This window comes from Drosophila santomea, chromosome 2R, assembly GCF_016746245.2.
Source record: "Drosophila santomea strain STO CAGO 1482 chromosome 2R, Prin_Dsan_1.1, whole genome shotgun sequence".
Lineage (NCBI taxonomy): Eukaryota > Metazoa > Arthropoda > Insecta > Diptera > Drosophilidae > Drosophila > Drosophila santomea.
In genome coordinates this window covers 16167926-16182663 of record NC_053017.2, presented here as the reverse complement: position 1 = coordinate 16182663, position 14738 = coordinate 16167926, and the positions used below count along the sequence as shown (strand labels likewise).

Below are 14738 nucleotides of genomic sequence, written 5' to 3'. Positions count from 1 at the left end.
CCCCCGACATAAGGTGAGCGTCAGCCATCAAGCGGCAGACAGCAGGCATCAGGCATTCGACATCAGGCTCCATTAATCAATTACAGACCAACCAGCCAGCCACCCAACCGAAGCCCATCCAGAAATCACACTTGGCAACTGTTACTATGCATGCACTCGAAAAAAATACTTCGAAGCAAACTAAGAACTAACTGCTCAACTGGTCTTATAATTCTAAGATTTGTTCTAGCGCTTGCATGCTCCAAAGTGAGTGCTAAGAAAATCGACTTTTTTGTCAAATTTTCCGTAAAAGTTTATATTCCGAACATTATTTACGACCAAAGAAAGTGTAGCACAAAATCGCCTTGTTATTTTTTCGAGTGCATCCGAGGACGAAATTCAATCTCCTGCAACCAGTCCGGGGCAATCATCCGACCTGCGACCTGAGCGACACACTTCATTCGATTGTCGGGATTTTCGGAGGCTTAGATTGATGCCCGACGGCTTGCCGAAAACTCTCTGCAGAACTACAATTTCCAAATTCTAGTCTCGGTAGGGAAATCAGGAAAATCCTGTGGAAATGACTCTGCTTTCGGGCGCCACATCTGTGGCATATCCCACTCAAATTCCTGCGAAAAGGATCAGCTGGCGGCGTTTGGTGGCACTACTGCCCCATTCCATTGGACTACCCATTAAAACGGTAACGCCTCATTTGAGGGACCTGCATCTCGTCCAGCGCCGTCTTCAGGATGATTTTCTGGGCTGTGAGGCTCTGTGGACGATTTTCATGGCCGCCGCCTGGAGTTATCGCTACAGAACGCGACTGAGACCGTTTCCCAGCCACTGGAGCACCATCGATATGGTTTTCAATACGCTGGCTGATGCGCCCAGACTGGAGGTACTGCAGCAACAGCTCATGCACTGCGACTACCAGGACTGCTCCCCCAATGTGGTCCGTTTGCTAACGGACATCTTGGTGGATCAGGCCGATCGCGTGTCCCTGAGCTCCCTGCGGCCCTGCGAGTTCGAGGAGCTGTACGCCCACCTGGGCATGCCCCCGCCCAAGCGTCCGCCCACCCAGATCTTTGAGGTGCGAACGGGCAAGGGCAACGAGATGGGGGAGGCCTATGCCCGCTTGCGGCAGGAGAACAAGGAATCCGTGCGCCTGGGCTTCTACGGCTGCAAGCTGGAGAAGCTCTATGCCCTGCTCAACCAGAATTCCCTGGCCAACGGGAAGCACCTGGAGCTAACCTGCGATATCAATGAGGCCCTGGCCAGGAGTAAGCCACAGGCTGGCTTGGGTGGCTCCCGCTGCGGATCGATACTGCGATGCGTCGCGGTGGTGGAGTTCGTGTTCCAGGACAATGAAACGAGTCGCGATAAAAAGGAAGTGATCATCAAGGATGCGAGCACCATGCAGGTATCGTATCTACTGTTGTACGGCCAAAGTTGCCACGAGCACGCAATCGAGAGGCAGATCAAGCTGATGGCGGAGCCCGCTCGAGAACTGCTCAACTGGGTGGACAAGTACCAGGATGAAGCCATATCCTTGGGCGTTGGTCTGCTGATCGTTTCCTCGATGGCTCACTTCGGAAGCACTTTCTTTCGCCTGTTTGCGCGCACTGGCTTCCACGTCCTCAAGCGAGGTCTTCTTTAAAAATTGATAGTCGTCAACTTTTATTACCCAACATCCTGTGACCTTGAGTTGAAACCGAGCTCTGTTGCCGACTTCAGTTTGATTTTCAGTGGAGTCGGCAACAGAATTCAGTGACAGGCATCTGTAATGTGTGAAATGAAATCGATTTGTGTCTCAACTCTTTTAACTTCAGAGATTCTAACTTCCTTTGCGTAGCTTTTAGAGAGTGGGAGGGATAAACTGGCGAAGCTTGGTGTTTTCAGTACCCACATAAATAACAACAATTTAGCATTCACAAGTGACGCAGTAAAAATTTATGCGCTCTCGCACATTTTCAATTTTCTGCAATTTTTCTAGCAATTGTGTGAAATTCCTTGCGGCCATTGGGCAACAGCAACAGCAGCAGTAGCAAAAGCAGCAGCAGCTTCGGCAGACGTTGCATGTGGCAAGGACACAGACCGATTTGTGTGTGTGTGTGTCTGCGTGTGAGTGGACTTGCACTGGGAGAAATATTACAATGCCTTTTAAAAGCCCAAGTGCATTAAAAGGGGGGAATGGTATACAACATACTTTTACAGATGAGCTTACAAAATCATTAAAACTTTTTCATTTGTCCTATTAAAATGCATTATTATTAAAATCATTTTTTTACTATTTCCATAGATTTTTTTCTTAGTTTAGCCAGCACTTTTGCTTTATGTGAGCATTATGTGCCGCCGGACACTTTTAGGGCCACACAATTTAGAGACTTGGCTGGGCTAGATTTTCCATTCCATTTTTTTTTCGCACGCTTTTCCTTTTTTGTGTCATGGAAACCCGCCAGCAATGTGTGTTCGTGTGTACTTATGTGTCGCGCTGGCTGGCTCCGCTTTTTACATATGCTCGTCTGCTCGTTGCCGCTAGAAGTTATGCCTGGAATTCCAAGCTGCCGTTCGATGGCCGGACTTTTCCGCCGCTGGTCAGATGGTCACATGGTCGTCTGTTCGGATGTTTAGATGGTCGGCGGAACGGGTGGAACGGACGACGCATTGCTGGCATTTTGAGGCGTTGCTTGTGCGAGGCATTTTTGCAAGCCATATTTCATTGAATTTACATCCTCTTACCAGCTCGCAGCCAGTTTTCGCCCCTGTTTGTGCTGCAATTACCGTAAACTCTCCGCCGACGCTCTATCAGTGCTGATTTAGACCCCAATGATTTTCCCCACCCAAAGCCGCACTTCACCCAAAAGGGCGACAGTTCGCAGCAACCATTAATAAAGGCACACATCAAAGTTGGCATTCGCCACATAAAATTCAATTTAGTGGCGGCGACACCAAAATAAAAAGGCCATCCCCTGAGTGGAAAGCTAAGCCAAGATGCACATTAGCATGAGCGCACAGAGCGAATATATTGCACTAATTTTACATATTTTTAAAATCATGTCGGATTTAGTAACATCGGCTGTTTTTATGATTCGACTACTTACAAGTTTGTATTCAACAACATTTTATTCCACTTGCATAGATAAAATATCTAAAATTGCACACTGTTTTTGCTCAGTGCATCAAGGGGCAGGGGAGTGTTAAGCAGGTTGGAGTGGATAACAGATGAAGGAAAATAGAAAGTTCACCCACTTAGGTTCTGCACTCGAAACTGAAATCAAAATAAATGTCAACGCTGCTGTCACACAAAGCCAAACCGATTTCTCCACCGCTTTCTCCATTTTCCCGAGCTTTTCCGGAGCGCAAGAGAGTAGCATCCCCCGATTTTCGCCAGTTCGCCGCTTGGGGTCGAAGTTTTTGACTTCCCTAATGACAAAGTGTGGTGACGTTGGCTTCCCTGCATCCAGACGATGGAGCTGGTGATGATGATGATGATGTCGATCACAATGCGGCAAGGACGTTGATGATGCAATTTCCCTGGCCGGAATGGGTGGTGAACGGCCCACCCCATTGTTCGTTTTGTTAATCTAGCAAAATTGATAAGGTGTGAAATTCTTGATTTTATTTTCTGCGTCGTGCGCAGCAAAATGTTTTTCTTTCGTCGAACCACCTTTTTCGTTCTCTTCGCCTTTTGATTTTGATTTGGATTTTTCTCCCCTCCTGGTTATTTTTGGGGTTTTTACTGTTTTTTATTTTTTGAGGGGGGGCGTCCTTTGATGTTCTTTGATGAGGTGTTTGTTTAGTTTTTCCAGCGTTCGGTGATTCTTTTCCTTTTTTTTTTTCTTTTTTTTTTTTGATGTTACGCCGTTGTAAACGCAATTTGGATACGATTCAGGCGGCAAAAGCCCAACCTGTCTATCACGCTTTTTTCCATTTACATTTTAAACGAAATTTAATCCAGTTTGTGGCAGCGCAACAACACCTTCTGTCATTTGCTTTGAAATTTAAATAAGCAAGGAAATTGACTTTGCAACGACAGCCGAGTCATAAGAGCAGGCTACATAACCGGGAAAGACAGCCAGTCGACGGGGACAGCGGTACATTCCGTTTTCCGTCAGTTTTTCCATGCGTTTTCCGAGCGTTTTCCCTGGGCACCGGCTTAATTATTGGCCCGTCAATTGCACAAAGAGAACCAGAAACGGAAACCGAAACAGAAACAGAAACAGAAATTGTTCAAACGTTGGCCGGGCATAAATTGATTTGTACCGACGTGGCTAACAAAAAAAAGAAAAGAAATGAAGTGTGGCCACCGATGGTCAGGGGGTAGCCAGAAACCCCTGCCGGCAAAATCCGGGCAAAGTGCAACGTGCAGGAAGTTTCCCCTTTCCCCCAACGAACTGCCAAGTTCTCCATTTCGATTCAATTGAATGGGGTTCAATGGATTCAAGTGGGGGAGTATCCAATTCCGTATTGGGGGATTGTTTAATTATTGGAAATACTCGCACCGAACTCAAAGGATACCCCACCTCCGACGCGTGTGTGTGGGTGTGCGAGTGTGCGAGTGTGTGCACCTTGCTAATCAGTGCACTGGCTGCATCCGCCATTATGGCCAAATGCAAACTTCAAGTACTTGGTCCTTAATCAGGTGTCCATATCCATTGCTTAGTGACCACAACATGAAGAGCCCGATGGCCGAAGGCAATCAAGATTACTCTGGAATGAAGCACTGAGAAATAATGCAGCCAATCTAAAGATACATAAATAATATGTATTAACAAACATTATATAGACATTGATACTGATAAAAGCCCAACTAGTAAGGACAATTTGAAGTAATAATTATTACATATATCATTTATCTTAGAGCACTTGAAATAGTTTAGTATTTGGCCCGGTGTTGTGCTGGTTCTGCGATTGGTTGAATCTCAGGTGGGTGGAAGTGTGGGCTGCTGAGATCAAAGTGCCCTTTGAGTCGCTCAAGTGGCCACGCAGATAATGCCCGGCACAAAAGGTCGTGGTCTTGTGACGGTCTGGGCCAACTAATCGCATCGCCAGCAGCAAATGGGCCAGCTGCCGCAGCTGCACATTGCGCATACGCACTGTGGTCGTTCGCTTAGGTTTATTTGTCACTCAGCTCGGCTAACCAATTGATTTAAAACACGCCTGATGGCAGCATAATTCGCTGTCGGACGAAGGAGAACTAACATTTTGGGCAAATTTCATTTGCGCTGCAAAGCCCGCTTAGTTGGCAGAGCTGCGTCGAAAGTTTCGCTCTCTCTCGGTTTGTTGCATGTGCGCATTAATGCTGGCAGTTAACTTAATTTTGTCGCATTTACCCACACATTAAAGAGGCGGCGGCAAACGAGGCAGCTGTCGAGCTTGCAGCGCTCCAAACTCACAAGACAAACAATGCCACGCGAGACAAATAACTGATGGGCGACGTCCGTGGCAGGTTGAAAAGTCTGCGCCGCGAAGTATGCAATGCACAGAGCTCATCAGCGCAGCCCGCTCGCAAACGCAATTTGCATCACACTCAAAAAAATAACACAGCTTATATAAGGACTATATGGTTTCGTAAATATTTCACAAAATGAAAAGTATTTGTTCAGGTTCCTTGCTCATATCAAATATGTTTCTTACGCAATAAGTACTCAGGAATATTTGATCTTACACAAAGAACAGATCAGTAACTTCTAAATCCTACTTCACTAATCTGTATATAGTGTTTGGTAACCCCTAGGATATTTCTCCCCTGTGATGTTAAGATAGAATATTATGATGTACGGATTCTTCACTTAATAAATAAATATAAAAAAGAAACTTTTAAATTGCTCGTTATTCTTAAAATGTTTATTATTTCTCCCAGTGAAAACAAAGGCCCTGAAGAAGGGAGCACGGGGTGCTAAGTGAGTGAGTGATGCATACCGTAGACGATGCAAGTTGAAGGAAAAATGGTAAATTACAGTGGGAGGGGAAAATCCCATTGTGTCGCGGTTTGCTTCTTGGCCCCCAATTTGCATGCAAGTATTCTAGATGCGTGCTGTTTATTTATGATTGCATTCAGTGCCCTCTGCCCTATTGCCCCTCCCCTGCATTTCCCCACCTCTGAGGTTATAGATATATATTTATGCCCCTTCGCAAATGACATATATGTGCAGCGGCTGTTGATGGTGCTCTTGAGCCGATTAAATATAAATTATTGTACTAAATTTGCATATAAATTGCATGGTATTTAGTAAATTCCACCACATTTTAAATACATACAAATATTTGACTATTTAATATTGACGTATTTTATTCAAAGATCTTTATATATATTTTTAATTTGATTCAAAGTGTTTGCTCTGAAAATTGTATAGCTTTAAGGTGCAGATAAAAACGTTTTGCTGTCGTGGAAATTTTGTTGATGTTTTTCACATGTTGCGGCAGTTGAAAACTCAAACGACCACCGGCGCTGTCATCGAGCATGTCAAAACAAACATTATAATCCATAAACCCACCCACCTATGTATTTTCCACCCACAGAGCCCATGTGCTATCCTCGCCAGGGGGGTGGTGGCATATTTTTAATGCGTTTATGCTAATCGAGCGGATTTCGATGCGGCTTGCCTTGTTAAATGTGCCAAGGCTGGACGTGTCCGTAGAGGTAGGTATTCTTATAGCAGGGGCTCAGATCAGTTCAGTTCAGTTTAGTTCAGTTTGGTTTGTTTCGGTTCAGTTGCGACCCTGCTGTCAACACACACATTCTGCTGATTGCCATGTGCGTTGTCTTTCCCAGCGAATTTGCATAAATTGTGTTCAAGTCGAATTTTGGGGGTAGAATATTTGGGCGTAGAAGCGAGAGGCCGGCGGTGACTGGAAAGTGATGAGTAAGGCGCCGCAAAAACGTCGCGTCATTCGGGAGAACCCTCGTCCTTGGCAATTACAGGGCCTCAGGTAATTACGTAACTGGCAGCCTCAAGTGTCCTTCACACTCACGCCAAAGTCCACAAAATTATGCACTGACATTGAAATTGAATGACTCTGCTGAATTTGACATCAAGTTTAAATTACTTTGGCAACACATACACACTCATTCACACACAAACACGTATACACACACACAACCACTTTTGAAAGTTGCAGGGGTATAATCAAGTGCCACGTCAATGGTCAAACAAAATTTTCGCAATCAGCGTGGCCTTTCCCCTTTTTTGGCCCACCAAAAATTATCAATTATGCGAAATTTGGTTTCTTTTGTTGCACCCGCTGATGCTGCTGCTGCTGCTGCTGCTGCTGTTGTGCTGCTGTGATGCCTCTGTGTCGAATTAGGCACAAAAATTCTCAATTGAATTGGCCCTGATAATGACAACTTCATGCATTATGCCTGCCCCCGGGGCCCGGGGAATACGGACATATGGACCGTGCACCATGGTCCCAGGACCCACAGCCCAGAATTCAGAATTCAGAACCCAGAAACCAGAACGAAGGACCAAGGACCTCGTCCACAGTTTGAACGACAGCGACAGCCGCTGAGCCACTGAAGCATTCAAAAACTTGACAATTTCGTTCACCGTCCTCCTGCCACAAATATGCGATTGCCTTGTTCTGCTGCAAATGAATGGACCCCCCGAATCTCCGGGTCCGGGTCCGGGTTTGAGTCCGCAGCCCTCCCTCCAAAAGCCCCTACCCCCTACCCCCCCTTGAATACCAAGACCCAGAGCCAACGAAACGCGCCAGTTTGTGCAGTTCGTTCATTTTTTCGTTAGGGGGGCATCCCTCATGGGTTGGATGAGGTGTACGGGGGGATGGCGGGCGGCTGATGGCGCTATGTGGTGCAAATTTTCACAAAAATGTACCAAACATTTCGCTGTACATCGAGCATGGTGCTCCCCAACCCCCCTTCCCCTTACCCCTTTCCCCCTTTCCTGACCGATCCTGTGGCATGTGTGCAGGCGTTGCCGCTGACGGCTGGATGGCCTAGCAGCCCCCATTTCCACGCCCTTTCACCATTTCAGCCGTGCAAACCATCGACCAAATGCACGTCAGAAGGCTTTCCCTTTTACAGAGAACTCTATTACTCTATCACGTTAGAAATAACATTAAAATTAAGACTAAATATAAATCAAATTCATTCTATACAAGTAATGTGATTGAATCTAGCAGCGCCTGTAAAAATAAGACACATTTTCTGGAAATATTTGATGACTGATGCATTCAGTCGGAGTATATATTCGCTCAGTGTACGTACCCCTTTCCCACGGCACTCGTGAGCGGCTGACTTATGCATTCATCCATCCAGTCAGCCGCCAGGATGCCCCGGCGAGCAAAAGAGCGGGCGAGTGTGTGTGGTTCACTTTTAATAAATTCATAAATATTTATGTATGCAAAATTCGGGCCAAAATGCTGCCAGCAAGCGACTGCGACTGCGACTGCGGCTGGTCCACCTAGCAATCTATTCAATTTGCCAGCAGGAGTGGGAGTTGAAGCAGCAGCAGCAGGAGTAGGAGCATCACAGTCCACATGACTGGGAAAAGATCGAACAGGACTACTATATATCCTGACAGGCTGCAGCAGCAGACATCGAGGCCCAAACACGAGAGACAGCAAAATGGCGATGGATTGATGCGGCATGTCACCAAAACCGCAACAGCAACTGCAGGTGTGAAGCGAGGTGGGACATGGTGACATGTCCTAGGCTGAGACATGAGCAATTTCCATATTTTGTGACTGAGCGAGTAAATCATGGGCCAGCATCCAGACTACTACACCATCGAACTATGCAAAATGGCAAAATGCCTCTTGCCAAAGATTACAAGAATGTAAACGGGGTTGAGCACAGCTGACTTCCGCCACACCCACTGACACACTCCTCCACACACACACACACAACTGCCAAAGTTGCGAATCAATTTTGGCCAAAGAGTGTGCAGCAACATGTTAATAATATCTTGAGCTACCCTGTCCAGTTGTGGGGGAATACCCTGCAAAAAATTGAATACTCTCCAGTTCTTTTGGCTCGGGGCAACTGTGATGTGACATCATGAGCATGGAGGATGCAGGATGAAGGATGAAGGATGCAGGATGGAGGTTGGATGATGGAGGATGGATGCGAAATGGGAACGAGGCGTATAAATCACAGCAGGCGGCACTCACGAAGCACTCCTATTTTAATCTCGTTTTTGAATACTCGTTAACTTGCCTTTTGTTATTCTTTGCTTATTTATTTTTTTGATTTTCACGCGTATTTGCATGCAAATGCGACGGTCTGAGTTGGCAACCCTGGCAATGGCGTTTGCGCGCTGCCTACACGCTGTTGAAATGATTTAAAATCAATTTATTTTTTTCTATTATCCCTATGTAAATCATTTCAGGACAGACAAACCAATGGACGGGGACCGGGAGTGAAGAAAGTTTCCATGCAAATAAATCAACTTGATGCGTGGCCATAGAAAAAGAAGCGAGGCGAGGCTAGAAAAAAGTCGAGTGAATGAATTTGGAATTATTTACAAATTCGCAAACAAATTTGCACATGACAAGCGATTGCGATAAGTGGGGATGGATTATGGTCGGGGAAAGCAGCTTTAAATGCGACTTGATTCTGATCATATTCGATTGACTGCCCCAAATGGAAATATTAAATTAAAAGGGACCTTGGGAAGCAGATAAGTGGAATTTAACTTACACTCGAATCATTCTGTATTTTGTATTCTATTATCAAATTGGTAGTTTTTCTGTAGGTGTCATAATAAAGAGTGATTTTACATTTTAATAGAATTGGGTGTTAATTGCATTACCAGTAAAAGTAAAAGTAAAAGTAAAGCTTAAGTAAATTACTATTACTATTTATTTATTTAAAGAATATTTTATTCTATTAAGACCATGGTTTTGCTGTTAGCTGCTTGAATAATAATATTTATGACTACCCCTTTCAAGTTGAATGCGCAGTTGAACATGATTTCATTAGGCATTTAGCCACGTTTATTGCTTTTTAAGTACTTCCAATTTACATAGCTTCGAATCAGTGCCACGAAATATGATAATGGTTGACATTATGCCATTACTGCATTCACCAAAACAGATATGACATCCAGCTAATGACATTTAAGAGAGCACTAAGTTTAAACAGACCAAGGGAAACTCATTAATATTTATGCGCAGAAATTATTCCATTCGGGTCAATGTGTGACAAATGGGCAATCAAATATTTATTTGCCACAGACAAAATGCAAAAAATCACAAACGCAGTACAAATTTTTAATATGTATAACTGCATTTAATGGCCACTGAATATTTATAGAAAAAATTACGCACAAATGCAATAATAGCGAAACGAAAATTAAAGGAGTAAAAACAACTAATGCGCGCTCAAAAAAAAAAAATCCAACTCAATATGAATAACAAATCGTGATGAAATTTACATTGAAATGGCCGCAAAATGCAAACAAATAGAAAACAGCCTGCGAAAATATCAAATTGCATAAATAACTAATTAAATTTAAATTTGCAATTTAATGAGCGCAATTTGCGAACGTGCGAAGACTTCAAAATTAATTTTGGATGGCGTCATGTTTTGTTTAAGCAGTCCTGAATTTTTCGTCCTTTCTATTACGCTCATTATGCATGCAAACAATTCCTATATGAAGCCCTGTGATCTGTTTGACATTTTTATACCCCTTACTCGAACAGGTAAATGGTATGCTGGACTCGTTGAGAAGTATGTAACAGCTAGAAGAAAGGGTCTCCAACTTAATAATTTATATACTCGTATACTTTTGATCAGGATCACTAGCTGAGTCCAGTTGATTTTTCGCCAGTCTGTCCGTCCATCTGTCTGTCAGTTTGTCCGTCCGTATGAACGATTAGGATTAGATGAGTCGATGTCCAGGTCTATCTCTATTTCACGTCACTATCTGAGTAACGAGTACCTTAAAGTCGCGACACTATATAGCATTCTCTCGTGTTTTTGCTGTTTTTTAACGTTACTCGCTCTGGAAACTTTCCTTTCAAATAAGTTTTTCTTTGGCGTAAAGTTGGGCGTAATTAAAAATTTTCGCTTTTTATTCAAGATCAGGCTAATTAAAAAGTTTTGACCAAACCAAAGGGGATTGAGAGCAAGGTATTTAAAACTTATAAGAAGCTTGCCAAGGCCCTCGAAACCAAGGATATGAAATTCCCTGGGTGACAACAGAATAAACAAATAAAATGAAATAGAAATGGAAAATGATGGTGTAGAGTAAGAGTACCTTTTGCCAACGAGAGTATTGTCGAATGGACGTCGAGTAAATATCACAGCATTCGCAATTTTCATGAACAAATAAGAAGCCCTAAACTGGGCTGGCAAACTGGAGCATCTCGACTGAAACAAAAATTAAATAAAAATAGCTCTGAGCCATATGCCAGCAAACTACTTGAGTTGGCAAGCAGTTGCTAACCCTCAACTAGCTCAACTCTGTTGAGTTCAGGGGTTGACGACGACCACGGAGACACTGCATCATTTCCAAATGAAATAAATCAAAATAGACAAACAAGCAAATAAATAAACAAACAAACAAAGCCAGCCAAGCGAACAAGGGGAGTACAGTGGAGACTGGACAGGCTGCACCACTCACTTGGAAGACAGTAAACAGTCTGCACTTAACTGGAGTGCACTGTTAATAGATGTATGTATCTGCAAGACAGGCAGGCACTACATCGATTAGCTATTTGAATGCAATATTCAATCAATAGAAGTTAAAGAGAAATTTTCCGATGTAAAACTAATTGAATTTTATAAAAAGAATAAGCAACCAAAACTGCTCTAATTTGCACGAGTATCTTAAGCAAACATTGTTCTCTACTCAATATTAAAAAGCCACATTCTCTTTTTTCTTGATCACTTCTAGGTTAAAAAATGGTCATTCACAAAATGTAGGATTCTGTAAATATAAACTGGGAAATGAGTCGTTATAAAGTGTAAATAGGTCAAGGGAATTATTTCAGAGTTTAGTTTGCGTCACTGACGTATTTTCAGTCTAAATCAATTTAAGGATAAACGCTTTAATATCACATCTATAACCATGTAATAATCATTTGAGGTTTCAGATTACAAGGGGAATTAGTCTGGACAGTTACATTTTTTATTAGATGGGATTTTGTTGGTCCCTTTGCAAGGACATAAAGCTGTTTAAGGACATCCACACAGAGCCACCGACACTTGAAGGTCCGAAAAGACTGAGAAGTTAAGCATTTTTTATGACCAGCAGCATTATGATAATGAAGGGCAACAAAGAAGCGGCGCCATTGACACTTAAAATTTAATGTGTGTGGCATTATGTTAAGCACCTGGCTCCGAATGCAACCCTTTTGGACGCGACCCACACCGGGAAAACCTCCATACTCGTACATACATACACTGCAACGATCCGCAGCACATAAGCATATTAATAACGCCTTAATGCCGCAACAAAGGCAGCTGCGAGTTGGAGCTGGAAATTGGAGTTGGGAGCGGGGTCAAAGTTGGGATGATGGGGCAGACGTGTGGCGCCGTGGCGGTTTAATTTAATTAAACAACATCAATCCGCTGTATACGGACGACCACCTTTGGCCCCTCTAATAATGTGACCGAGTAAACGCGACACTGGGAAAAAAAATTGCGACCCAGAGGAATATTTAACGCTGAGGAACATATGTGAGCTCTAGGCATCGAAACAGAAGTTTCAGTTATAAGATAAATTTAGGAATAACTAGTTGCACTCCTTTATTTAATGTAATGTAAGTGGTACAAGGGCCTCTGGTTTCATTTGTGTTCCTCGCATGCTTTTTTCACAGTGCACACTCCTCAAACCCGCCCAAATCTGCCATCTCGCTTAATAAGAGGGATTTACAACTTTTCCGTAATAATTTTCAATTAAAAAACCCACTTCAACCCCGAGCAACTAAACAACAAAACAACAGCGAGTTTTGTTACTCATTTTTCGGGTACTGTGACGTGGCACTTGACAAACAAGATTTGCATGTCACACACATACGCACGCTTGAGCATGGTGTTCCTGTCATATTAACGGTACTCTGCACACACACACGTGCCTAAAAGGATTTGAGTCCTTCAGCGTACCTCGCACGAATGCCTTCTGTCATCGGCGCGCCCCCCTCGGAAAATGTTCCCTTTTTCCATCGCTCGCTGGCTGCAAATATTTGATTAGCTAGACAAAAGTTGCCAACTTTTTCTCACTCTTTAAAGCTCTTCTATATTCTTTTTTAGCTTTTTTTTTTTTTGGTTTTTTTTGTTTGTGCGTTTTATGACAGATCCTGGCTGTCAGAGTTGCCACTCTTTCGCAGACATTTGATGAAGAGACTACGGATTGGATCCCGAAATGTTTACTCAGATATCTGAGACACTCGGTGCGAGTTGCTGGCAAATTATTTTCACAAAGTTGGACTCCTAAGCTGAGTTTGAGAGTTGGCAGTTGGGCGAACTAATGTGTAGTAGGCCGTGGTTCGCATAGATCTCGAGTTTCAGTTGCGAAATGATTTCGAAAGTTTTCTTAAGCCAACTTTTCAAGCGTTAAAGCCGCAATAAGTCTTCAGACGCCGAACATACATATAAATTTAAGAAAGAAGCCTCTTCTATTGAGGCTCTACTGAGAAATTATAAATATTATGAAAGTAGAGGAAAATGTTAAGAAATAAGGAGGTTTACCGGACTGCAGTTATCTATATGTTACATAAAGATAATGAAGTAACGTATACCTTTAGGATACCAACATACAAATTCTTCGCTTAAGCATCTTGGCCTGTTGTTAAAATCTTTCAGTAAATATAAAAAGTAGCTTATCTTATTTATTGAGGCCTTACTGTTTGCGAGGCAAGACGTCACACACCACAGCCTTTGCCACAGCAGCCGCAGCACTTTTAATTTTCGCCAATTTTTTTACTCGTTTTCGCATAAAGTGCTACAAAGTTGCCGCTGACGTTGACGCCACAGCAAATGCGTGTAACTTTTTAATCAAATTATGTGCAAATTTTCTTTGGCAGTAATTTTTAGTACAATTTTGCACAAAATTACTGGCGAGACAGTAGCTGCTGCAAGTTTGCTGGTCTTTTTAATGCTCGACTCTGGCTTGTATTTCATTTTGCATGCGGCCAGTCAGCTTATGCCATATGCCTCAGCACCACGTTCTCCTGCCACATCGGCAAATCCCCCAATCTGCCGGAAAGCCCGCATTATTTTTAATTGAATTTTAAAGTTTTTCGCCAAGGCAAAGACGAAATATTTTTGTTTTTCCGCCAAAGTTTCTGCTCGTTGGGGCTCTGGCAATTTAATTAGAAAATCATTTTGACTGCCGCTGTCTTTGCCACTTTGCCAGAAATTTATAAAGTAAATTTTCCCAAGCACAAATCACATTGGGCTGTCTGCAGATTTAGTTTGGGGTGTTGCCACATTAGTAGCCAAGTTTATTTCATTTCATTTCGTGGCGCCCAACGGGGGGCATCCGGTGGCTGCAAGTGCGGATGCGAATGCGAATGGGTTTGCATTTGCTAGCACGTATTGTCTGTCCTTGTGCTCGTTTTTTGTAATTTGCAACAGACACATTAATCAAAAAACTGCTACTCGCCACGAGGCCCTGCCTCCAGTCAGTCACACATGCCAAATGGCATTGGTCAACTGCCGCTGGACAGGCTTCGTCCACCACCCTTGCCTCCTACACCACTCCGCACTCCGCACTCCTTTTCCAGGGTTATTAAGTGGTGGAGGTAATTGAAATGTCAGCGGAAGTGTTGCTGGCCGCACACACAGCCTG

The 14738-nt window shown here is 43.4% G+C and overlaps 1 protein-coding gene across 1 annotated transcript; it reads left to right on the top strand.

The window, feature by feature from the left end:
- Positions 1 to 242: 242 nt before the first annotated feature.
- LOC120446814 (protein mono-ADP-ribosyltransferase Parp16) lies at positions 243 to 1802 on the top strand. The gene has a single exon (XM_039627977.2). It carries the CDS (start codon positions 560 to 562, stop codon positions 1634 to 1636), a length of 1077 nt encoding a protein of 358 aa, XP_039483911.1. The 5' UTR covers positions 243 to 559; the 3' UTR covers positions 1637 to 1802.
- The last annotated feature ends 12936 nt before the right edge of the window (positions 1803 to 14738 follow it).

Coding starts and splice junctions, on each gene's coding strand:
- LOC120446814 (XM_039627977.2), top strand. CDS start 560: ATGACTCTGCTTTCGGGCGCCACATCTGTGGCATATCCCACTCAAATT.